The 26,947-nt window shown below is 43.0% G+C and overlaps 3 protein-coding genes across 4 annotated transcripts in view; 2 read left to right on the top strand and 1 right to left on the bottom strand.

Annotated features, from left to right (window-relative positions):
• The window catches only part of LOC310837274 (vomeronasal type-2 receptor 26-like), a 206,879-nt gene that overhangs the window by 45,375 nt on the left and 134,557 nt on the right, over positions 1 to 26,947 (top strand). The gene's annotated exons all lie outside the window — the stretch shown is intronic.
• Positions 3,024 to 26,947, bottom strand: part of LOC310839518 (vomeronasal type-2 receptor 26-like) — a gene marked incomplete at its 5' end in the record, with an annotated part of 43,001 nt that continues 19,077 nt past the window's right edge. The window contains 5 exons of the mRNA XM_083728155.1: positions 3,024 to 3,941; positions 4,789 to 4,915; positions 5,146 to 5,376; positions 5,816 to 6,610; positions 7,702 to 7,841. Coding sequence (XP_083584281.1) covers positions 3,043 to 3,941; positions 4,789 to 4,915; positions 5,146 to 5,376; positions 5,816 to 6,610; positions 7,702 to 7,841 — 2,192 coding nt within the window. The 3' untranslated portion in view covers positions 3,024 to 3,042. The remainder of the gene's footprint in view (positions 3,942 to 4,788; positions 4,916 to 5,145; positions 5,377 to 5,815; positions 6,611 to 7,701; positions 7,842 to 26,947) is intronic.
• Positions 17,893 to 24,330, top strand: LOC310839519 (vomeronasal type-2 receptor 26-like; the record flags this gene model as incomplete). The annotated part of the gene is made up of 6 exons (XM_083728156.1): positions 17,893 to 18,095; positions 18,845 to 18,974; positions 19,644 to 19,901; positions 21,752 to 21,979; positions 22,823 to 22,949; positions 23,426 to 24,330. 6 exons carry the CDS (start codon positions 17,893 to 17,895, stop codon positions 24,328 to 24,330), a joined length of 1,851 nt encoding a protein of 616 aa, XP_083584282.1.

A 26,947-nucleotide genomic window follows, 5' to 3' on the forward strand; every position in this document is an offset into this window, starting at 1 on the left:
GGATTCTGCCAGTCATTTCCATCAATTCCATATAGTCCATCAACCTGGTGATCTTGTCGGAGGCTCTTAACTCTTTTCCAAGTCCCTTCTGCAAGTCTTCTTCATATTTATACATGCACTTTACTTTGTCTTCTACTGATCTTGATCTTATTTTCCTTCCTTTGATGCTGAAGAGTAGATCTCGGGGAAACTCCTACCTAGCAATGTTTTTATTCCTTCTCGACAGGTCAGCCAAATCCCCATAGTTAAACCTACGATCCAAAAGATATTTCAGGAAGTGTTTCAAAATTCCTCCAAATCTGAAAGACCCCACAACTCCAGTCTCCTCCTGACCCAAGTCTAAGACCCCAAGGTCAGTAAATCCCTGCATGAAAGGATCTATCCAACTTTCCTTCTCCAGTCCAAGCAGGGCTCCAATCCTCAAAATCTGACTTTCTCTAAATTCAATCAAAGAAGGCATCAACTTATAGTCATCAAATTGCATCTGTAAGGCTGGGGCTCTCTCCCTCTCCACTTGTGCTACTTTAGGTTCAACAACAACGACTTTCTCCCTCGCCTTCTCCACAATTTGCAATGTCAAAGTAGATTCCTGTATCGATTCCTGAATAGTTTCTGTATTAATGTTCACTTTTTGTCCCAAATTTGTCACTTTTTGTCCCAAGTTATCAATTTTGATAGTCATCACATCCGTCTTCTTGTGGAGCTGTTCCAATGAATCATTTATCTTACATAATGCAACCACTAAGGCTTCTTCTCTCAACATTCTTAACCGATCCAAGGTCAGTCCCAGATTCTCACAGTTTTTTATCTGCAGCTGGAAATTCCCCCAGCTCAGCTCTTGTAACAGTTTCAAAGGCTTCCTCTAGAGGGAAACAGTTTCTATTTGTATCAATCCTTTTAAGCACAGTTCAGGCAATAAAGTTAGTTTCAATTTTCAGTTACTTTTACTCCTTTTTAAACGCAGAAGGAGACAATGGAAACAATGTATTTCTCTTATTTAACTAACTGTCAACGAACGCTCTATTCACAATCAATGAGCATTTCCAAAACGTCAGTCTTACTAGCAGCCCGTTTCCAGGTTCAGAGCGGTGGTAATTTAACTTTCTTCACTCTCTCCTGCAGGCTTACACGATCCAAAATTTCCCCCCTCTTCTCCTGCTTCCAAGGGGGGTTTAATGATTTTAGCCGATGGGAGTTTAATCCTTTACGAAAGGCTTTCCAAGACTTTAGCTTGCAGCCTCTTTGCTTCAGTCTATTTACAAAAGGTGGAGGCGGACTTCCTGTTTGAAACCTCCCCGTTTTGGTGCCAAATTAAGACGTTTAAAAATCCAATTTTCCGTTCTACTCACGGGTAGTTGTTTTCAGATCAAATTGTCCACAGGAAAAAGTCAGCGCTCTCCAGCAACAGCAATGCGGCTTCACTCCATGAAAGAAGCAGTCAATTCAAAGCACCGCGCTACTCAACCCACATCGCTCCGGATCCCCGAAACCGGGTTTTCCCGTGAGTAGGGGAGGCGCAAAAGGTGCCAGCCAAATCCCACATTCACAGGCTTCTCCCGCCTGTGATTTTTAGTGGGTCTCCGCCTTCACTGTGGCGGGCAGACCCTGATTTTCACGAAGCAAATTCCTCCCGATCAGAGGAATTCAGCCATTGCCGGAGGCGCCAACCCGGAAGTCCTTAAGCATTTAGTTCAAAGGGGGAATATGATCCTTTGACTGTGTCTGTGTCTACATACATACATACATACAGGTAAAGGGACCCCTGACCATTAGGTCCAGTTGTGGCCGACTCTAAGGTTGTGGTGCTCATCTCGCTTTACTGGCCGAGGGAGCCGGCGTACAGCTTCTGGGTCATGTGGCCAGCATGACTAAGCCACTTCTGGAAATGCCGTTTACCTTCCCGCTGGAGCGGTACCTATTTATCTACTTGCACTCTGACGTGCTTTCGAACTGCTAGGTTGGCAGGAGCAGGGACCGAGCAACGGAAGCTCACCCCGTTGTGGGGATTTGAACCGCCAACATTCTGACTGACAAGTCCTAGGCTCTGTGGTTTAACCCACAGCACCACCCGCATCCACATACTTACATACATACATCCTAGCAAAAAAAGGGTGTCATTTGTATTGGCACATAATCAAACTGAGATGTCTGACTGCAGACAGTTTCTTCCACTGATGGCAAAGATTCTAAACTGACTGGTGAGGGGTTTGCCAGCTATTAGGACCATACAGGAAGACACCAGAAATAGGTGATAAAAGGAGATTTTATTTCGGGAATCTGAATCCCTAATACAGACAAGAAATCTGAAGGTAAGAGCAACAGAGATCAAGATAAACAGACACATGCAAAACAGCAAATACACTTCCAGAGAGGCCGATTCTGTCCAGATGTAGCTATTTCTGAGGAGGAGACAACCTCTTGGCATAAAAACACCAGCTTCTATACTTTCCATTTGCTTTTGCCAAGCATAGTTTCTGATGTCAAATTGTTCAAGTTCCCTTTGGTTAGCATAAATACCAGGACATGTCTACATGCAGTGCTATTTTTCTAGAAAGATTAGTGCTGGAACTCACCCTTCTTTCTCTTAGAATGGCAATGGTGCCCACCTGAGAGGTGCCAGAACTGAGTTCCTGTGAGTTCCAGCTGAAAAAAGCCCTGCTTACATGAGGTAAAGTTCCCCTTTCTTCATGTCTGAGTCTGACAACTTTACTTCTCCAAAGACCACCCATCTCCTTCCTGACTACCAAAACTCAATGACCCAAACCAAAACTTCAATTAATGTTCTTCCATGTACTAACTTTTCTTGTAGCGCTTTTGCCCCTCATCAAGACTCATTAGCAGAAAATATTTCTCTTCTCCAAACTATTCATAAATGTGTAGATTCCCATGAGACTTTTTAACTATTTTCTTGATTCTATTACATCCTTAACAACAACAATCCTTAATCCCAACAACAAGCTGTGGTTCCAGTCGAGATTCCGGTGTGAACTTCAAATGCTACAATTCTACGATACCCTTAGAGTTAAGAATCAAATATCATGCTCAGTTTTTTCTTGTCAGATGCTCTCTCATGTTCAGATCTGGCCTCAGTATAATAATGTAGCACTTGGGAATGAAGATGCAGCCCAGGAGCCCAGCACTGGAGGCCAAGATAGAGAAGATCTGCACGGCTACCATGAATTTCCCCTTTGTGCTCAGGTAGGTGGGCACAAACGAGACCCAAACACTGCAGACTACTAGCATGCTGAAGGTGATCAGCTTGGCTTCATTGAAATTTCCAGGCAGCTTCCTGGCCAGGAAAGCCACCATGAAGCAGATGGCAGCCAGGAAGCCCATGTAGCTGAGGGAGCCATAAAACATGAACACAGACCCTTCATTGCATTGCAGGATGATCTCTCCAAGCTGGGAATGCATGTCAGAATCTGGGAATGGAGGAGAAGCTCCCAGCCAGATGGTGCAGATGAGAACTTGGACACTGGAACAGGAAATGACAATGGAGTTGGCCAGACTCTTCCCCAGCCATCTCCTCATCGTGTTTCCTGGTTTTGTGGCCAGGAAGGCCAGAACCACAGTGATGGTTTTTGCTAGCACAGAAGAGACAGCAACTGAGAAGATATTGCTGAATGCTGTTTGACGAAGAAGGCAGGTGGCTTTCCTTGGCCTTCCAATGAAGAGGAAGGAGGACAAAAAGGAAAGCAGGAGAGAGATGAGGAGGATGTAGGAGAGGTCCCTGTTGTTGGCTTTGACTATGGGAGTTTCTTTGTATTTAATGAAGATTCCTAACACAAAGCCTGTGGTTAAGGATAAGAAGAGAGAAAGGGAAGCTAGGAGGCTCCCCAAATATTCCTCATAGGACAGGAAGACGATCGCTTTGGGGACACATTGATCTCGGTCCTCACTTGGATGCTGATCTTCTGGACAATTGGTGCATTCATCAGCATCTGCATAGAGGAAAAGACACTTCAGTATCCTAACATCAGTCACACACCTACAATGAAGAAGAAGAAGAAGAGTTTGGATTTGATATCCCGCCTTTCACTCCCTTTAAGGAGTCTCAAAGCGGCTAACATTCTCCTTTCCCTTCCTCCCCCACAACAAACACTATGTGAGGTGAGTGGGGCTGAGAGACTTCAGAGAAGTGTGACTGGCCCAAGGTCACCCAGCAGCTGCATGTGGAGGAGCGGAGACGCGAACCCGGTTCCCCAGATTACGAGACTACCGCTCTTAACCACTACACCACACTGGCTCTCAATGGTCTTATGCTGTTTCAATTCTGAGGAAAGGTGGAAATATGGGAGAAATCAGGAAAGAAGATTGTTTTGTAGGGAAGGAGAAAGGCAAACATTCACAACTAGAAAAGTCTCAATCCATCAACTCATTCCCACAAGCTTCTCTTAGAACAGGAGGCTTTGATTTTATTGAGCAGTACTTATATCGTTGAGGTTTCATATGAGTTAATCTTTAGTGATGAATGGGTGGATTTCAAAGATCTCTAAAATTATACGGGTTATGTAGTAGAAGCCAATATGAGAAATGAGAAAATAACTATATAAAAACCACAAATCAAAATTTTGTAGAAAAGCTACCATCATTAAATACAGGTTAATTCTACATGCTTGACCACATGGGCAAATAAAATTTCCTGGTGCTAGGGGTGGCAATAGGGGAGCTCTCCCTGAAGAGGGTATTTCATTCATGAGGTGCCATTACGAACATCATGTTTGGAGTGACTCAGAAATTAGCCCCATCCTCCTATCAAAGGTCCTTTCCTCTGAGATCCTCCCCTACCTTCCTGAGTGGAGATGGTTCCTTCTGAGCAGGAAGCACAATCATAGCAGCACGGCGGCTTCCCTTCCCGAACCTTTTTGGCAAATCCTGGGAGACAACTTTCTGTGCATCTTGAACGAGGCACCGTCTAGACATAAAGAGATTTAGCACCAAGGAGAAAGTGTCAGTAGCAATTGTGCCTTTGGATTAAAGGTTATACCTGTTTACTCAAGAGCAGGTCCCATTAATCTCATTGGGGCTTAGCTGCAGAGAAGTGAGCACAGGATTGCAGTCCAAGCATCATATGTATTATTTAAAATGTTGTTAGAGCGTGGCAGATGCCATAGTTAATAAAATGACAGATATAATTTCCCCTACCTTCTTAAATAGATTGGGCCATACAATTGATTCCGGATTAATAGTGAACTTCATATTTGAGGACCCCTGTCTCTCTATTCTCCCAATCTTCACTCTAGCAAGAGAACTGTTGGGAAACAGCACCAGATTCACGATATCGAAGTCAGCGGCCACTGCTCCATCTTCATCCAAGTACTGTTCATCAGCTGAAGTATTAGTATAGAAGCGGACTTCCTTCAAGAAAGGATGAAGCTGGAATGACAGAGGAAACTCCACCATTGAGAGAACATAAAACCACAACTGGGACTCTGAATGGATTTCTGCCAGCAGGTGAAAACAATGTGATTGGATTAATTTTAATTTCATTTCTATTTTTCCTTCATTGCATTCTTATGGAAACCACCCAGGGATACACTGATGTGATGAAAGGTGGCTTATAAATTTGCTATATGAAGAGCATCTGCTTTGCTCTCAAAAAGTCCCAAATTCAATCTATTTCATCTCCAGGCAGAGCTGGAAAAGTCTCCCTTCTAAAAACTGTGCAGAACAACTGCTGGTGTGTCAAGGTAGACAATACTCAGCTAGGTAGAACAATGGTATGGCTCAGTTAGAGGCCGCTTCCTGTGGTCCTAGCATAGTGATTCCAGAGCTGGGACAATGAACTGCATTTTGTAATATTGAATGAACATACCTGCCATGACCATAGCCTTTGAAGTTCCAACCTGCCTCTTCCTCCCGTAATTGAAATCCGCTTTGATCTGGATGAACATGCTGCATTTAAGGCCCGAACCACAGTTTGGATACTCAAGTAATTGACGTAGCTGTCTTGCGACTGGATTCTCTCAATCTCTTCCTGGGGCAGCAACTTCAGACTCTCCTGCTCCCTGCATTTTGTCAAACCCCTCACAGACAATTCCTGCCTTGAATATGAGCAATCAAATATTTTCTCTGAGCAGCTTATACTAAGTGAGGTCACTGGGCCATAGTAATCCTTGTTCGTCTTTTTTTTGGTCTTCATTACAAAGGACAAAGAGCCATGGGCATATCGGAAGCAGTCGGTACTGCATGATCCAAGTTTGTTCTGAAGACCTGTGGTTATCCAGACTTTCCCTCCTCCACACTGTTCCCTTTGAAGTAAGGATTCCACCTCTATGATGATAAAAAGTCCATACTGAGAATCTGCAGTGTAAACAAATACATTGACTTCTCTCCATATGGCAGGTAGTTCATGGGGTATCCAGAGCCAAGTCTTATGTTGTACTCTTTCGGTGAAGGCAATACAAATTTCCTTTTTGATCATCAGAGGCGTCAAGGTACTCCGGGACCTTTCTCCGTTGTCATTGTCTGGAGCAAAGAGGCCAACCCACGTCCACCGGAAATGCAGGAGGAGTTGGACCACCCCCTGGTACTGAGTTTCTTGCTTTGGAGTCATCCAGTAGATAAAAGGGAACTGGACTTTATCATTAAGAACAAAGCCATAACTGAGCTGGTGAGGAAAGAAAGAGACTGGTGGTTGATTTTCAGGACTAAGAGTGGATACTTCTATGTGAAAGAGGAGGGCAAATTTAATTGGAGCAAACCTCACATGGTGTGTGTGTGTGTTTTAATATAGTATTTTTTAAAAAAATAATAATCAATTTTTATAACTCTTAATTGCAATAATCTCTAAATATGGTTCCTCACTTCATGAAAAACAATAATTTAAAGCATCGTACAATGTAAAGTGGGACGCGGGTGGCACTGTGGGTTAAACCACAGAGCCTAGGACTTGCCAATCAGAAGGTCGGCAGTTTGAATACCCATGATGGGGTGAGCTCCCATTGCTCAGTCCCTGCTCCTGCCCACCTAGCAGTTCGAAAGCACATCAAAGTGCAAGTAGATAAATAGGTACCGCTCCGGCGGGAAGGTAAACGGCGTTTCCCTGTGCTGCTCTGGTTCGCCAGAAGCAGCTTAGTCATGCTGGCCACATGACTCGGAAGCTGTACACTGGCTCCCTCGGCCAATAAAGTGAGATGAGCGCCGCCACGACTGGACCTAATGCTCAGGGGTCCCTTTACCTTTACAATGTAAAATCTGTTACATCATCCTAAGTTTTCCCTACTGTCTGACTAGGTGGCGTATGTTGCCAGGTGTGTTGGACCTGAACCCAATCCAATCTTTATTACAGTCATAGACCAGCATAAGTAGGGTGGGGAACAAATATTTAAAACCTGTAAAACATTTTGGAAAGCTAAAATTATTAAAACAGAAGGTATATATATAAGAATCTAAAAAAGCCTAAAAGAATCTAAAAGAAGGGTTGAGAGTATTAAAAAAAAAATGAAGAGCGTAAAGGGTTGATATATAAACAGAAATGGCCAGTGCTTTTTTTTTAAAAAAAAATGTCTAGGGGTACTCTCATTTTCCTACTCATATTGAAATACTGCCCCTCAATGAGGCCTATATGGATGTTCATTAAATCTAGTTTATGGCACAGGTCACCATCCATCGAATTTTAAACACTGCTATGCAGAACCTGGAAACAATGTATGTTGTAGCAGGGTTGGCATCTGAGGAGGACCTGAACCCAGTTCTTACCTGTGGGATCTTGTAGATGCCCAACATGCTTGCAATGTGTGTGGAGATGTCAGATTCACCCGCTTCAAGAACAGCCAACAGCTTTTTCTGTCTTCCACACCTGTAGTTTGGAATATTGATTTCCCCACCAGCAAACAGGTCTATCAGGGCATCGGAAGTCATTACGCCCTGAAAACTGGTATCATAAATGCTGTAGCCAAGGGTGATGTTTGGTAGGAGTCTGGGGTTATTATTTATTTCCTGAACAGCAAGGGAGAATGAAAGAACATGTGCGCTCCTCCCATCCACCCAGCTGCAAAAATAGTGTGTCACACAGTTACCATCAATTCCGTGAAAATGAAAGTCGCATTCTTTTTTGTAATAATCAAAGGAAGGGGGAGAGAGGAGGGGAAACCGGAACACAAATCAGCCCCTTTTCTGTTGATCTCAGATGCCCTTCAGGTCCAGTGGTTTGCAGCCATCACTGTATCAAACGACCTCCCAGGCAATGTCTCACAACGGTTTCCCAAATAATGATCTGCATATTTCTAATGGGGACATGGGAAGAGCAGCCCCACAGAGCAGCCAAGAAGTCTTAGCTATGTTGGGCTGTGCTGGGAGCCAGAGAAAATGGTCCTGGAGCCAAACTGAGCCCACAGGCTGCTTTGCACATGACGAAGCACAGCAGTCATTTACAATTTGGAGCTGCATAGATTTTGTTGTGCGTGGGTGAAATAATTGTGCAGTTCCAACGTCACTTACTACAGAAGACCTGCAGTTCAAACACATTGCACAGCATTTCCTACATTTCAGAGAACAAGTTATTCTTTGGAGAGCAGCACACATCAAAACTACTACCAATTACTTAAATTGCATTATAAAATTCTTTGAAACACTGCTTTTCACCAAGTGAACAGAGATACAAAAATATTTAAATAAATACAGTAAAGTATATTAACAACCATGCTTGTTTCAACCCCCAGGAAGGACCCATGACCACAATATACAATTAGTAGACTGGGAAAAAGTATGGAATGAAAATATGAAATTCACTGCATGTATGACGATAAAGGAAAACATTATGAAAATGGTATATAGATGGTATATCACCCCGGTTAAGCTTGCAAAAATGTTCAAAACATGTAATAAGTGTTGGAAATATAAAGAAAAGGAAGGGTCTTTTTTCCATATGTGGTGGGAGTGTAGGAAGGCTTCTGGGAAATGATATATAACGAGTTGAAAAAGATATTTAAATATACATTTGTAAAGAAACCAGAAGCTTTTTTGTTAGGAATTACAGGAAGAGAAATTAATAGAAGTGACTACAAACTTTTTCAATATGCAGTGACTGTGGCAAGAATTTTAATGGCCCAAAAATGGAAACAAGAGGAATTACCGACAGTGGAAGAGTGGAGAATGAAACTTATGGACTTTGCAGAACTAGATAAAATGACTGGGAAAATTAGATACCAGAAAGATCACAAGTTCACTGAGGACTGGAGAAAGTTTACGATTTATCTGGAAAATATCTGTGATGAACAGACAACGCTAGTCGGTTTTAAAGAGGCTTTGTGATGAGAAAGGGTATTGTAAAAGAAAACGAGATGAAAGGATATTATTAACTGGCAATATATTATAAAGGAAATGCGTAACAAATATAAAATATGAGGATTGTGGGAGGAGCTGGTGGAAGTCAAAAATTTGTAATTTGGCAAATATGGTAATGTTTGAATAATTTGTAAAAGAGAAATTTGTAAAAAAAATCTAATAGGAAGGACCCATGACTGCTTCAGCTATTTACATATTATAGGTTTATAAGCAAAAGGTGCTTTTGTGTAACATTATCTTCCTACCCAGATCTCCCAGTTGTATTGCATCCCACTGAATGAGATGCTTCCTCAACAACAAAAGAGGAGCCAATGATTTATCAGGGCTACCAAAAACGGGGGTGACCCAGGTACTTCAAGAGAATTGGAGAATGGGAAGGAAGCAGAAATAATTTACATCATCATTGTTGTTGTGTGGTTGTTTAGTCGTGTCTGACTCTTTGTGACCCCATGGACCAGAGTACGCCAGGCACTCCCGTCTTCCACTGCCTCCCACAGTTTGGTCAGACTCATGCTGGTAGCTTCAAGAACACCCTTCATGGATCACTGCCTTGCCATGGCAAAGGGGCTTGAATAACTCAGAGAAGCTATGAGCTATGCCATGCAGGGCCACCCCAGATGGACAGGTCATAGTGGAGAGCTTTGACCAAACGTGATCCACCTGGAGCAGGAACCAACAAGCTACTCCAGTATCCCTGCCAAGAAAACTTCATGGACACAAACAACAGGCATATAATACTTACCTATGAATTCTGATGAAGGGGTTTCTGGAAAAGGTGAAGTAATGTGTCTTTTCAAAGAATCTTGGAGATATGATTCCACTAATGAGGTGGTCTGCTGGCCGGTAAAAATTCACAGCAGAAAGTACATCGGTGATCTCAGTCGGTGGGCACTTTATCCTCTGCTGCAGCCCATAGTTTGCGAGAGACATCACCAGAAATAATGTTATCATTCTGGGTCTCTTGGCTACACTTGGCTTGTGCCTGTTCCTCCTCCCACTAACTGCTGTTCAGAAGAATCTCCACATTCTTGCAAATCTGAAGCTGCAGCGACTTTACAAATACAGGGAAGCGTATTTGTATGTCAAAGGGGGATTGAGGGGAAGGGCCAGAAATTCAATGGACAAGCATCTGTTTTGCACCCAGAAGGTGAGAAGTGCAATCCTGACTCACCGCTCCAGGTAGTGCTGAGGATGTCCCCTTCCTGGAAAGCTACTACCAGTCAGCAAATAGTACAGATCAAAAAGGCAGCTTCCTATGTCCTGATTAAGCTTCACACAAACTTGGCTTCCCTCTTCACCTGCCCTCTATATTGGCCCCAAGGCCTCTGTGGCACACGGGACAAGTGGAACACACACAGTGGAATAAATAAACCACCAGCTGCCCTTAATTGTGATGTTACTTCATTGTTCCCAAATGCAATATTTGAGAGCGGAGGGTTTGAGGATCCCTTAGAGGATCAGAAGAGATCATGGTGGTTCAGAGAAGTGTAAAGAGAAGAGAGGATTCCTCTGGAACTTCAGAAGAGCAGGTGCAGAGCAAGAGAAAAACATGTTTACTGAATAGACTGACGTGGTTCTAAGAGAGAGAGAAACAAGTTTGACTGATCTTTATTGCCCTCTTAAGAGGCTTGGAGCTGATCAGGCCAAAGGCTCATCAAGTCCAGCATCCTGTAATCACAATGGCCAATGGGTTGCCCCAAAGAGAAGCCCACAAGCTGAAGATGAGCGCAGCAGAACTTTCCCTACATGTGATTTCTAAAACCCATCGCACAGGTGCCATCTCCTTCCACCCACGCTCAGTTACATTTACTGGAGTTTCCCTGCACTCACATTTGAGCTGTCTCCCAGTTTAGTTTCCTCACCCTAAGCTCTGGAGTATACCAAGGAGCCCAGTGTGCTCCATGAAGTGAAGGAGGGGGCTCAGGGTCATGGGAGTGATTCATGCTCTTATGTAGCTGAATTGCTTCATACTTTCTGAATGTCCCATGGCCTTAGCTTTGTTCTGTGTTACAGTGTTCAAAATTAGCCAGGCTCCAGGCACATTTTGCACTTAGCTATTGGCCAAGGTCAATGGGGCACCCAAACAGTTTGTTAGGGTAGAGAAGGTGTCGATTGACTGCTGGCACTAGCAATTCTGTGATCCTATAAATAAATAATCATCTTAATAGTGTAGTTATGGAGTGGCCTGCAATGAGTGACCCACTCAAGAAATGAACAAAAGGTTTCCCCAAAGGCTACTGAACAACAGCCCTTATGCTTGAATGGCTCCTCTCCACTGACCGGACATAGCAGGACCTCAGGTTCTGCTATGGACACCTCCACCTGCAACACCAAGTGTTGCCTTTTGGCCTCATTTCTGCACTGAGAGTGTTCAGCAAAGTCCTAGTTGCCCTGGTGGCACACCTACTAGTGTAGTGTAGTGGTTAAGAGCGGTAGTCTCGTAATCTGCTGAACCGGGTTTGTGTCTCTGCTCCTCCACATGCAGCTGCTGGGTGACCTTGGGCCAGTCACACTTCTTTGAAATCTCTTGGCCCCACTCACCTCACAGAGTGTTTGTTGTGGGGGAGAGAGGGAAAGGAGATTGTTAGCCGCTTTGAGACTCCTTAAAGGGAGTGAAAGGCAGGATATCAAGTCCAAACTCTTCTTCTTCTTCTTCTTCTTCTACTACTACTACTACTACTACTACTACTATCAGGGACTACACAGAAGAGAAATCGTGGAGACAGCCAACCCATCCTGACCCTTCCAAGGAGGAGGAAAAGGAAGGCCGTATAGATTTAAAACAGGCTCTTCCTTGGTGATCTAAACACAAATTTCAGCACACATTTTACCCCTCTGTGCTCAGTGTAAGTGCCTGACATAAAGGCAGCAAGTGTAATTCAGAATGTATTTGAATTACATCTATTCTATGGTTAGCAGAACCAGATCCATTGAGTAACTGAGCTTGTAGGGAAGGGAGCGTGAATGTTCGGACATGGATGTTGGTGTTATACCTGGGGTGTTAATTGCAAGTGCTCTTTTGCTGATATTTTGGAGGGTAAATATTCTTTTTTGTTAAAGCTACTTCAGCTGCTCTGAATCTTGACTCAGTATTTATCTGATACAGGATTTTCTGTGCACCAGATTTCTCTCCCCCAGGCACCTGCACAGTGCAATGAATGACACTGTGCTGCTATTTATTCCAACGTTTGGACAATTAAGAAAAATATCGCTTGAGTTCTGGGGAGGATAAATTACTATGATTCTGATAATTAAGGAAAACAAGGTTCACCCTACTTTGCTGGCATTTATGGAACATTAAAAGAGTATGTTGTCATATAAAGGTCAAGCTGACCTTTGACCCCCCCCCCAAGCCAAGCCAACCCAGGTAAAGACCAGGGAGCCATTTCTGTGCATTCTTGTTCTCATGTTTTCCTCCAGGTCTGCACCTGTGCCTTGAGCCACACAGAGACTCAGGAGATGCATCTCCCCCTTATAATTATTCTTATTCTTGCCAAATCACCAGGTATTTAGACAAATCAGCCAAACATCAGAATCAAAGCTAAAGTGAGGTAATTTATTACACTGTGCCTGAAATGTTTCTTGCAGAAAATATACCCTGTGCCATGGACCACTTTTCTTGTCCAATCTTCAGGGCTCGGATTAATCATGAAATTGTAATAGCACCCAAAGTCCATCCATTGAGTTTTTAATATACCTTTTCAGCTGTTTCTGGGTGAGCCAACTTTTGTTAGTGCATCAACAGATCTCTCTTCTCTGTTGATGCAACAACAAAGTCTATTGTTTCAAGGACTTTTCTTTATTCTCCTTCTGGTTCCCCTTGAGCCTTTATCTAAGTTTTCTCTCCTACAAGCCCAACTTAATTTTCACTGGAAGCCCTGCCCACACTCTGGATCATGTTTAGCTATAGGATTCCCCAAATTGAATATTTTAGGGTCTCACTGCAAACATGGTGTGTGTGTGTGAGAGAGAGAGAGAGAGATTGTGGCCACTCTAAGCAACTGGAACGGTCTCCCTCAGGAGGTTGTGGACTCTCCTTCCTTGGGTGTTTATAAGCAGAGGTTGGGTGGCCACCTTTCATGGATGCTTTAGCTAAAATTCCTTCATTGCAGGGGGTTGGACTAGATGCCCCTTGGGGTCCCATCCAGTTCTATAATTCTATGATTCTATGATAACCTTGCAATCCTAAGTAATGGATTAGAGTTCCCCCCAACATTAAATGTGACCCCATAACTCCTATTTTTGTTCAACAGTCCAATGAATGTGAAGATTATACTTGGGGTAGGTTGTGCTATACCTCTCATTGTTCTTGATCATAAAGTTCAGAGTTTCCTTCTGTGTGGCCCCTTTTACTTCCCTTTCCATGTAGGGGCCCAATCACCCTGTTTTTAGTGCTGGTTGTGACCATTCTGTGTGACCATTGCAACAATTCTGAACATAAAGAATAGGTTTTGATTTTCACTGATCTCTCATGCAGGCCCTGCACCCTCATTTTGGTTCAAGAGCCCATTTAACGAAAATCTTAGTCTTGGTGGGTTGTGCTGCATTTATTTTTATTTTTTTTTAATGATATTTATTAAAGTTTTATGTAACACATATAAACACAAAAGACAATAAAAACATAAACAAACAAACAAACAAATCAAAAACAAGTATAAGTTCAAACCATAATTTCTAATCCTAATTTCACCAACCTCCTCACACCTCCCCCTTCTGTATTCTAATCTCATTTATTTTATCAGCAAATCCATTCCCACATTTCCCTAGTTTTCATTAATTCTATTCTTTCCCCTTAAATCAATTCCCCTGCAAACCACTAATTTTTAAGCCCATATCTTTTTAGCCTTCATTAATTTTGTAATGTTTATTAAGATAGTCTTTAAACTTCTTCCAGTCTTCTTCCACTGTCTCTTTGTCCTGATCTCGGATTCTGCCAGTCATCTCTGCCAGTCCCATGTATTCTGTCATCTTCATCTGCCATTCTTCCAGAGTGGGTAGATATGGTGTCTTCCAATACTTTGCGATGAGAATCCTTGCTGCTGTAGTAGCGGGGTTGTGCTGCATTTAAGTGACTCACCATAACTAAATATTTTTGGAGTGTCATGTAACTTTTCTATGAGCCCAGACTATTTCCTTGGTCCTAAACAACAGATTTATTTCTCTCAAGTCATCTATGGGGCCCTGGAAACCTGAGGCGCCCTTATGATGAATATATTGCTTTAGGGTGTATTGTAACCTCTCCATGATCCAATTCCATCATCCATGATTCTGAGGGAAAGGATTTTTTCTCTGTACCCTTTCAGGACCCATATGGAAGTTTGAGACTCAAAACATTTTGGGGGAGTGTTGGGAGGTATCTGATGGTGGGGTAGACAGGTCACAATACACAATTCAGTGCAATCCACTCAACCATAATTCTCAGAAGGTGACTAGATATTTCTGCAGCCATTCAATGCAGGTCTCATCCTGCTTCAAAGGTCAGACGTGTGCCTAGAAATTGTGGGGCAAATATAAGTACAGTGGTACCTCTAGTTAAGTACTTAATTCATTCTGGAGATCCGTTTCGAACCTGAAACTGTTCTTAACCTGAAGCACCACTTTAGCTAATGGGGCCTCCTGCTGCTGCCACGCCACCGGAGCACGATTTCTGTTCTCATCCTGAAGCAAAGTTCTTAACCCGAGGTACTATTTCTGGGTTAGCGGAGACAGTAACCTGAAGCGTATGTAACGTGAAGCGTATGTAACCCGAGGAACCACTGTATAGATAAGCCATTGGAAATGCCCTTTTACTTCTTCTGTCAATAATTTATTTTAGTATTTTAATAATGACAGTAGTATAGAAGTAGTATAGAAATGCAGTAAACAGACAAATATTGTGCTAGAGAAGAGATATTCCTTCCTTGTTGCTGTTTGTGTAGGAGCAGGATTTTAATCACACTTGTAATGTAACAAACACTATGGATAATATGGAAGGATACAAAATGTTATTATGGAATAATATGCAGTTGTAAATGTTGGCAATAGGACCCATGGAGGGGATGGGGGGATATCTCAAGATTCAGAGAAATCTCTTTGTATGGTTATGTAGTGTGATAATTTTTTACTTGTAAAATCAAATTTTTTTTAATGAAAAAAGTTGTTTGTGTTGGTTTCCACAATCCCTTTCCAGAGCACAGACTCAGAGTGTGACATTCCCCATGTCATGCTTCATTTTCAGACATGCTTTGAATTCAAAATTAATTCAGCACTCACACACACCCTTCCTTTAACCAGCTGCACCCCTCTCTCCTCCTCCTCCTCCTCCTCCTCCAAGCCTGTGAGGAGCTGCTTCTCGAGAGGCATTTACACGGAGGAGAGCTGCTCAGCTGACTGAGAATAAGGAAGTGAAGTTATGGGAGCATTGTCTTGTCTGCTCAGAAGACATACTGAATTGCAATGAATTTTGGTTCCTGCTTCCCTGTGACAGGGCAGCCCTCCTTCCAAGAAAATGTCAAGTGTAAGGCAGTTAGGCCTGGCCTGCCCCAAAGTGACTAGCAGTTCATGTGAGGAGGGTTTAGTATCTCAGAGTTGGGAACTAGATCTGGGAGTTTTCACAAACACCCCCCCACACACACACTACTACGCCTGCACATGAATTTCCATAAATTCTTGAGGATGTTGTAGAGTTGCTGTTTGTTTCCTTTGTAATTATCAAAACCACAGTGGTTTCCATACATCTTCTTCTACTTTGATACTTGGGCCATACCCACTGAACATTCAACATGGGTTTCTGTGGTCATTTAATATCAGATAACCTAAAAAGATATATGAGAATGTGACTTTATCAACTGTTTATGAGGTATAATTTATGTTCTTGCCCAAAGTGTAAGGCTTAATGACTCCCAGCTAATAACGTCTGAAAAAATCTCTCTCTCTCTCTCTCTCTCTCTCTCTCTCTCTCTCTCTCTCTCTCTCTCTATGTGTGTTACGTGTTACAAAGTGAGAGTTAAATATCTTCATATTACCATACTTAAATATTTAATAGATTTGGAACAAAGACTCTCCTCCCTGAAAGAGAGGGGAGTGGTTGTGGGCGGGAGCCCGAGCACCGCCCAGCAGGGGGGCATTTGCCCCCTGCCTCCAGCTCACCTGGCTGGTGCTCACACCCCCTCCTGTGGCCATCCAACCAGGTGCCACAGAGGGGGCGTGTTCAGCAGCCTTTTGCTGCAGCACTAGCCTCTCCCTGGCCTCATTCCTCATCGTCGTCCCGTGGCGAGTCACCCACCCTCCACTCCCTTTTAGTTAGGGCCTAGGTCATTGGCCTTGCTATGGACCTTAGGTTGGTCGCCCTGGTTGTCCGGGGGGCCTGGTAGGAGTTTTTCCATTTGGCATTAGGCTTTTTGGTTTTTTCGCCTACCTCGTAGCAATCGTCACAACTTTTTGTGGTATTGGTGGGTAGGTTAGGCATTGGAATAATGTGTTGTGGTGTGTCGAAGTGCTAGGTGTGGCCATCGCCTATGCCTTCAATGTTTAGGGGTATTCCGTTAAAGGAATCTGGCGGTCGTGTATTCTGTCCGATGCCTGCTTGGCGGGAGGCCATGGCACGACCCTCGGTGACAGCAGGAGGTGAGCCTATAGTTGGATCAGCATCAACTGGCTCCACCTACTGGTGAATAAACCCACTTGTTTCGATCCAATGCCTAAGCCAATACCTTTTCATTGCTGTAATCAATAAAGTTGTGGCCTTTTCTAGCCCATTAACCTTATATCACGTGTCCTTGTGTCTTCATTTCACTTCGCGGGGTCGGGTCCTCGAACCACAAATATGGAACTGATAGTCCTTAAATGAATGGGTAAGTAAATTTTCACCTATAGGCACCAATCCCAATTTGTACCAGTTAATAGAGTATTGTGAAGACATCTATCATCTGTACAAACATGGAAATAGTAAAATGAGCTTTAGAAATCATCAGAAGAATATCATCTGCATATGAAATCAATTTATATTTAAATGAATTATGGACTACTCCATAGATCTCCCTATGCTGTCTAATAGCAGAAGCAAATATGAAAAAGCAAGGATGAATTTGGACATGCTTGTCTAATTCCTCTAACTTGGGGTGCTCCAACTTCTTTGTTTCCTCCCAGAATCCAAGTGTAGGACAGACAGAGTTTATGCAAACATGTTTTTCTCCAGCCTGCACCTGCGCATGAAGCCACGTAAAGAGTTCAGGACATTTCAGAGGCCATGCTTGATCCCTTTATAATTATCAAAATCATCAAAATCATAGAGGGGTTTTTCTTTCATCCTCTTCTCAATAAAGCTCCAGAGATTTGCCCAAAGATCACCTTTGAGTCCACTCAGGGAGATATCTGAATTGTCAACAACATAAGATAATTAAGATATATCATTAGAGCAGAGAGGAATTGGTGCATAAAGGCCTTCTGTACCACTGACATTTTGGGTTCAGATTTAGGGCAGGCGAGTTGTAATACTAGGGTGGAAGGCTGACTTCTATCCCTTCTAGGTGTGAAGTCTTGGTTGGATTCCATCAACATTATCTAATTATCTTCTAGTTCAGAGGAGCAGTCACAGACAAGGAAGGTGTTCCAAGCAGGCACAGAATGGTACTGCTTCTCCTGCTCTTCCTGCCTCATGCAGACAGTGGAGCAAAGGCAAAATGCCCCTTGACTTTGGAGAGAGATTGGCTAGAGCCATTCAATTATTACAGGCCAGGAGACCACCTCATTAGTGGAGTCATCTCTGCCGCAGGTGCGATATTTAATCCACAGCACTTCAATGAGTCTCCCTCTACCACCTTTATCATGTAAGTCCATTTATGGCGATTTGGTTATTGCTGCTTCATTCAATATTTATCTTTATCCATCATCCTTCTGGAACTGTGGTGTATCTGTGCACTTTAGACCTTCCAGGCTGTGATGCTTTAGGCTATAAATTTTTAAATCTTTATTTTCTTTCTTTTTTACTGTTTGCACTTCTTCTTAAAAACAAATCAATAAAAATAATTTTAAAAATTAAAGGGTTGGGGGAGACCGGGGAGAGAGAGCGCAATAGATGTTCCGTGTCATTTTATGAGCCTTTAAAAACCTTTTGTCTCTTATTGTTATTTGAAAGTCTGTGCCCGTCTAATTCCATCATGAAAAATTCACTCTATTTTAGTTTTGTTTTCCAAGGGATAATGGGTCTTGATTGAACAAGGCTTTTCCACCACTCAGGCATCATTAAATGGGGATTGGCTGTCAAAATCTGAACTTGGATCAGTGTTAGGAGGATTAAATTCTAGAAATTGAATCCAGGACTTTAGATTATCCTTAGAAGCTTGTCCAAAAAAAGAAAGAGTGATATATTCACTGAATGCTGGAGGATATGATGTGGTATTTTTTGCAGGAAAGAAGGAACTAGGTATTGGCTGCCCCTGTCCTTCATCTTTGCCATTCAAGAGATTAACCAGAATCCCAGGCTCTTGCCCAACATCACTCTGGGCTACAATATTTATAATAACTTTTTTCATGGAAGGATAACGTATGAAGCTTTGGTAGATCTGGTCTCTTCTAGACAGGCGAATGTTCCAAACTACAACTGCGGAGGACAGAATAACTTGATTGCTGTTCTGGAAGGGGCTGACTCTGACTCTGAGAACTCCATCCAGATTTCAAGCATGTTGAGCATCTATAAAATGCCACAGGTAGGAATGGAGATGGAGGGATTATCTGACTGAGCTTCTCAGGCATGAAAATTTCGGGTAGTGTCAACTCAGAATGAGGAAGACATTGGATGTAAAGGTGTTGAAGAAAGGAGATAAGGAATGGTCAGAAGAATTGTTGTTCTCGTTTTGATACTACCTGTACTTCCTCCCTTCCTGTTGTGTCAAATGCTGATGTTTTTGTGTGTGTGTGTGTGTGTGTGTGTGTGTGTGTGTATGCCTGTGCATATAAAATGAGGAGGGAGGGAACTTCCATCGTACTAGTGGCCATGCCACTAAAAATGGAATAAAGTAGAAAAGATTTCCCTGAGTGAAACTGATATTTTGTTTTTCAATTGAAAACAGTTATAACGCATTCAATAAATAAAAAACATTTTAGCATTGCATAACATAAAATAGTAACAAAATTGTTGAAACAAATGTACAGTATAATACCAGTAAATTAGAAATATAAAAGCATATTTTAAAAGATGAAAACAGGAACTGAGGGAATTCATAAAGATAAAAATGGGGTCCAGTCTTATGTGCCATAGAAAATCTGGGGGGGAGGACCACGTTTCTTTACAAAACAGATATATGTTATTTGGGAAAATAACTATTTCGGCTTTGATCCCAAACAATGCAAACCAACAGTTCTTCTTTGCTTGCCAGGTCAACCATGCTTTTGGCTCCCATGTTCTGAATGACAAGAGGCAGTTCCCCCTTTTCTATCGGACGGTCCCCAAAGAGGACACCATATACCCAGCAATTGTCAAGCTGCTCCATCACTTCAGATGGACGTTCATTGGTCTCATTGCTCCAGACACTGAAAACGGAGAGAGGTTCATGAAGACATTGACACCTGGGCTCATAGAGAGTGGCATTTGTGTTGCCGTCTCACTAATCATTCCACAGCTTAATACATACAGTGTGAGGTTCAGTGTTCCTCCATTTAAAAAGTGGGGACAAGTCCATGTATTTTTTTATTATGTAGAAACTACTTATTTCTCGCTGGGAATACGACTTGGAAAAATAATATTTGACCAGCTGGTCAAACCTACAGCAGGGAGAGTCTTCATCACAACAGCTATGTGGGATTTGAGTATAGACTTCATCAGCTTCATCAACCATGGTTTTGATTTCCAGCATTTCCACAGTATTCTTTCTTTCTCTATTGGGGCAAATAAATGGACAAAATATGACAATTTTGATGCCTTTTTCTTTGCAAGCAAGCAGTTTTGGGAGACAGCTTTTAATTGTTCCCATTTACAGAATACATTGTCAGTGAAAAGCTGGACAAGATGCAGAGAAAGAGAGGAACTGGAGATGCTGCCCCAAGACCATCTGGAAAGACTCTTATCTCTAAACAGCTACAGGATTTACAACACTGTCCAAGCTGTGGCCCGTTCCTTAAATGCTGCATATTCCTCCAGATCTAAGTGGAGGTTGAAGGACAGTCTGGAAGTTCAAAGGTTACAGCCATGGCAGGTATTTCCTTTCCCATCACTGACATCTCTGCCAAACGTGACAATCAATTGTACAATTTAGTCTTGGAGAACTTGAGGAATGTAGTGGGGAGGTGAGATTTTGCAAACCCCTTTGTGAAGTGTCCTGAATTGGATCCTTTTCATCTCCTCTCAGATGATAGTCTCTCTGGTAACAGTTCCTACTACTGTTCCTACTACAGTTCCACTGCCTTGCAGTGGCCCATTTGACCCCCACCTCCTACATAAGAATTCCCTTGGGCAGGGAAGATGGCATTGCACTGAATCTCTCTCCCATAGCCTTCTTCCCTCCTGTTTATTGTCATATTTCGGCACCAACTCAGCTCCACTAAGCTCTATCCTTTGTCCAAAGATTATGTGTGTTGCTGGAGCGTGTATTAAGTGCCTGAGCAACTCATAACAAAAAATTCCTTCCAGTAGCACCTTAAAGACCAACTAAATTAGTTCTAGGTATGAGCTTTCGTGTGCATGCACACTTCTTCAGATACACTTCAGATACTTCAGATATGTGTATCTGAAGAAGTGTGCATGCACACGAAAGCTCATACCTAGAACTAACTTAGTTGGTCTTTAAGGTGCTACTGGAAGGAATTTTTTGTTTTGACTATGGCAGACCAACACGGCTACCTATCTGTAACTGAGCAACTCATGTTCTCATTACGATAGAGTTTAATACATGTGTACAATTGTCATATTTCTGGCTTATTTATATTCTGATTCCATTAATATGCAGAGGCAGGAAGTTTATTCAAGAAAATGGCATACAACTCAGCAGCACCTCCCAATCAGTCTGGCCCCTATAGGGCAGTTGCCAGAACTGAAGGGACCTGCCTTCTGCCCTTTCTAAGGCACCTCTGGTCTCTGTTCCACCCTCTTCATTCTCCTGCATCTTCTTAGAGACCAGGGAGGAGGGGAGCCTGTCTCAGCAGGAGAGAGAGTCCTTGGATTCTCCAGCAGCCTCTTGACCCCTCTCCTGTGCTCCCAGTCACTGACTGTCCCTGCTCACTAAACCCTGTTGCCCCTTCAGCATCCAGCCTCTCATCACAATCTTCTTCCTCTGACCTCTCCTCAGTGTCCCACCACCAATCCCCTGGCTCTGAGCCTTCCTCCCCTGGGGGTTCCCTGGCTGGTGCTTCCCACCAAACTGCCCAACCAGTCCCTGACACTCTGTAGCCAATCCCAAATGAGAGCAGATCCAAGCATGAAATGTGCAGAGTTGAATATTCAGTGTTGTTTCCCCTGTTCTATATGTGGCCCTTTTCTCTGCCATTCTAGCTCCACTCTTTCCTGGGAGACGCCCAGTTTTACAATTCTTCAATGGACGGAGTGTATTTGGATGAGAACGGGGAACTGGCAGCTGACTTGGACATTGTGAACTGGGTGGTGTTTCCAAATCGGTCCCTTCTTAGAGAGATCATTGGGAGCATCAATAGGCAGAAATCCCTAGACCTAAAGTGCACCACGGACCAGAATGCCACTGTGTGCCCCAAATGGCTCAACAAGGTGGGGGAAATAATTTGTTTCATTTTATTAGATTTCCCATCCGATAAGTTCAAATCATGCCACCATGTTTTGTGTTGCACTGCCTTTCAAATGCCTCCTGCATTCCTTGAAAATCTAACAGTGGGTCCCTGTGAAACTCTGTATATACATGAATCAGCTGCTATGGGAGTGTAATTTCAAGGAGGGTGTTTTAGTAACTAGATGATGTGGCCACTGGTAAGAGAGTGTGGCTTTTAGCAGCCTCAGTGCTGGCAATATTTTCTGAAATGCTCCCGTAAATCCATGTTCTATGGACCAACTTCCAGAAAAGTGTGCAATAGATTTGTTTGATAGAAGAGATGGCCTCCTAACTTGAACCCTTCTAGGAAACAGATAGTTAGCCGTGTTGGTCTGCCATAGTCAAAACAAAAAAATTCCTTCCAGTAGCACCTTAAAGACCAACTAAGTCAGTTCTTGGTAGTGTGCATGCACACAAAAGCTCATACCAAGAACTGACTTAGTTGGTCTTTAAGGTGCTACTGGAAGGAATTTTTTTGTTTTGTTCCTTCTAGGAAACTTAACTATGAATCTCAAATGAATAAAGTTTAGCTACCTCTGATTAATACAGTGATCATGACACTTTATCATGTACAAGAGGGGAAACTGAAACAGAGCTGAGCAACAGAGGAAGGGAAGCAGAAGGAACTGGGGTTTGGATCAAACAGGAAACTGTTCTCATTAGAGGTTTTCCTGCAATCAAGCAGTCTATAAATGTGGCCAAAGATAATCAATTAAGTAATACATTGCTATCATCCTTAACACATCAGCCTTAACATGTTTTCCTTGATGCCCCTTTATGCCCAGCCCATGCCTACTTCCAGGTGTGTGGAAAGTTGCCAGCCTGGATTCTTCAAGGTAGTTCAGGAAGGAATGCTGCTCTGCTGCTATGACTGCGTTCCCTGTGCGGAAGGAACAATGGCCCCTCAGGAAGGTGGGTGACACCAGCAGAAGGACCTGGGGAAGAGGACAAAGGACCTTTCTGGTGTCTGGGGTTTATTAAAGGGGAGTTCTAGAACTGATGCACTGCTACAACACAACTGGGCATTTCCCCCACTGAGTGTTCATACATTCTGTATTGACACATTGAATGACAATTAGAAGCCTACACAGAGAGGGAGAAAATCCTGAGATATGGGAATTTGACATTACTTTGACTGTTAGTCAAGCTTGGCACAAGAGACACCATGAACTCCCAGATGATTGTCAGGCACAAATGCTTTATATAGTTGAGTCCAACAATGTCCCTTTTGAGTGTCATTTTCCTATCCCGTAATATTATTAATACCAATAATTGCTCTCCCTGGTTGTACACAATGGTTTTTAAATTTTCTTTTAGTGGGGAGCACTTTGGTATTACTTTTTGTTAAGGAAAAGCAGTAAAGTTGTTATTCCTTGTGTTCATTCCAGATGCAGAGCGTTGCACCAGGTGTCCAGAAGATCAGCATCCAAACAAGGCCAGAGATCAATGTTTCTACAAGATCATCACTTTTCTGGCTTATGAAGAACCTTTGGGGATCTTCCTAGCTTCCTTTGCCCTGTTCTTATCCTTAACCACGTGTGTTGTGCTAGGAATATTCATTATATTCCGGGAAACTCCCATAGTCAAAGCCAACAACCGGAACCTCTCCTATATCCTCCTCATCTCCCTCCTGCTTTCCTTTTTGTCCTCCTTCCTCTTCATTGGAAGGCCAAGGAAAGGGACCTGCCTTCTTCGACAAATGGCCTTCAGCATAATCTTTTCAGTTGCTGTCTCCTCTGTGTTGGCAAAAACCATCACTGTGGTGCTGGCCTTCCTGGCCACTAAGCCAGGAAACACGATGAGGAGATGGCTGGGGAAGAGTCTGGCCAACTCCATTGTCATTTCCTGTTCCAGTGTCCAAGTTGTCATCTGCACCATCTGGCTGGGAATCTCTCCACCCTTCCCAGAGTCTGACATGCATTCCCAGTCCAGAGAGATCATCCTGCAATGCAATGAAGGGTCTGTGGCCATGTTTTATGGTGTCCTTGGCTACATGGGCTTCCTGGCTGCCATCTGCTTCACGGTGGCTTTCGTGGCCAGGAAGCTGCCTGGGGCCTTCAATGAAGCCAAGCTGATCACCTTCAGCATGCTGGTCTTCTGCAGTGTTTGGGTCTCCTTTGTGCCCACCTACCTGAGCACAAAGGGGAAATACATGGTGGCTGTGCAGATCTTCTCTATTTTGGCTTCCAGTTCTGGGCTTCTGGGCTGCATCTTCTTTCCCAAGTGCTACATAATTGTACTCAGGCCTGATTTGAATACAAAGGAGTATCTGACAACAAAAGCTGGTTCTTAAATGACTCATTTTTGACAACTGTTGTCCAGCACAGCAATGATGAAAAAGACATACTTGCCTTGCAAATGTAGCTTCTTAGATTTAAAACATGTTTATGGCTCCTTTTCTGATGGTTACTTTTCAAACCTTTAAGAAGTGTCTAAATGTTTAAATTTTATTTTTAATTGTGCTATTTTAACTTGGACAGCTGAATGTCTTTCTCTTAAAATTCAGGTTCTTTGGCACTTCCTGCATATATTAATTTAATAGGAAAATTGATTGGGACTGCTAAAACAAATAGAGGAGAAAAGTGTAATTGAGTAGTGAAATATTTTGTTTCAGGAACAGTTAACAGAGGGCAGAGAAACATTATACACACACACACACACACACACACACACACACACACACACCATAATGGGAGGGTTCTTAGGAGGGGGGAATAAACATGGTAGGAGTAATTTATTCCTTACTGTAAAACGTCATTTAAAGCATGCTGAACTTTGAGATATGAATTGTTCTTCATTGTACATACAATTAATATCTGTATTTTCCTTCAAAAACATTAGGTTAAAAATACTGAGATAATTGTGCCCTGATAAATCTGTTGCTCTTCACGGTGTCTCAGGACTTAGTTGCTTTTGAGCTGGCGAGAAAGAGTGCTGATTTTCTTCTTCTTCTTCATTTCTGTTGGGAAATATCACGGCAATGATAGTTAAATGAAGGAAGTAATGGAGAAAGGAAGATCATTTCTTCCAGAGAGCCCAATGCCCTTTGACTTGAGATAACTGCTCATGGTACACCCACTCATCCCATTTGCTTTGCATCTATTTTGCAGTTTTTGCTATATATTCTTTGAGCAGAGGTAACAAGATGGGAAGTGAAGCCTCTCTAGTCTCAAAGCCACTGTCAGCTCCTTTGGAGGTGGAGAATGCAAACCATATCCAGCATGAGCTCCTATTTGATTCTGGCTGGAGTTTCTGCTGCTGCTGCTCTTTTTCCACTATCCTGATGAGTGGAAGGATTCTCCCCCCTTCATCTGTGATGTCTCAGATTCTCTGTCACTGAAGATCTGTCTCCTGACTTCTTTAGACATGGCAGAACTTGTCATAGTGGAAGGAAATCCACCCTAGATCAGCTCCAGTTGTCCCTCTGGCACATAAGAGGCAGGGGAGAACTGCTAAAATAAACAACACAGAGACACATTTAATCTATAGATAACAAGTGGTGGGGAGACCTAGATTGTGGAGGGTGGGGACAAGGTCACACTATCCGGGACACCATCCTGCAAGGGGATCAAAAGAGATGCTCATTTGGACTCCCAGTGGAGCATGACAAACTGGAAAAAGTCCATTGCTTGCTCATCTGCCAGCATGGATAATTATTTGGTGATAAAAGGTGGTCAGAATATCTGCTAGGGTCAATGAGAGATTTATAGGCAAGCCTAAGTAGTTCTGAAAAGATACTCTCCCATCATTATCAAGAGGAGTTTAAACCTCCAGAGACATTGGACTTCCGGGTCGGCGCCATCGCCGAATGGCGGACTCCCTCCGAGCTCCGGAGGGAGCCAGCTTGGCAGGGGCTGGGTCCTACCGCACCGGCGATGCGGGGACCCTTAAAAACCACGGCCAGAGGAGGCCGTGGACATGGAGACTCGGCTGGCACCGTTAGCGCTCTCCCGACTCGTGAAGGAGCCTTTTTAAAGGCTACGGATCGGGTGCCGGGGAGAAGCGTGGTGCTTTGAGTTCTCTGCTATCCCTGCCGAGCGCAGCCGCATGCCATCCGGCGGAGAGCGCTGACTTCTTCTATTGAAAATTTGGATCTAAAGAAGAACCCGTGAGTAATTGGAATATGGACTAAAAAGAAAGGGATAAATTTTTAAAATTTGGAGCGAACGGGGGAGGCGGAAAAAAGGAAGTCAGCCCACCCCTAAATTGTAGAAGAGCCAAAACAAAGGACTGGACAACTAAGATCGAGTGTAACCTTATTTCGCCGAATTAGCAACTTCGCGAGGGAAAATTATAAGATTGAGCTGGAGGAGAAAAGTGGAATTGTTTTAAAAAAGCAACCCCCCCCCCCGAATCCCTGGAGCGATTCGTGAAACTGCCTGGAGAAAAGCAATGGAGGTTTTGACAGCTGTCAAAGAGCTGTCAAAAAGGAAGATTAAAATAGAGACTTTGTTATGAGGACTTTGCCGGTTACATTTGTTATAAATTGAACATAAACTGTTTCAAATATGGGCTAATAAGCTACTTGGACTGGTGGATGTGATTCTGGAAGGGAACTTTGCTATTGTAATCCATCTAGAGGAGCTGAGGGATATTGCATGTGTTTTTGACAGGAAACTTGAACAGTTGAATGGAACTTTTAATCTCCTGGGAAACTGCAGGAATGGAACATTATTTTGTCTACAGAGGTCTAACAAGCCTCTGCAGAGACACTAGAAACTTTTGGAAAAAGAACATTTCTGTGGGAGAACAGAGAAACAAAAAGGAGGAGAATGATTGACAAGAACAAGGAAACAACAAGAACTAGACAGAACTGGGAGAGGGAACATTTGGGACATCCAGGTTTGACAAGCTTATGGAAACAAAATTGGAGTTTTTACTCCTGGATATAAAAACCTGGATAGAAGAAA

This window comes from Podarcis gaigeae (genome assembly GCF_964106915.1).
Source record: "Podarcis gaigeae genome assembly, chromosome: 2".
Taxonomy (NCBI): domain Eukaryota; kingdom Metazoa; phylum Chordata; class Lepidosauria; order Squamata; family Lacertidae; genus Podarcis; species Podarcis gaigeae.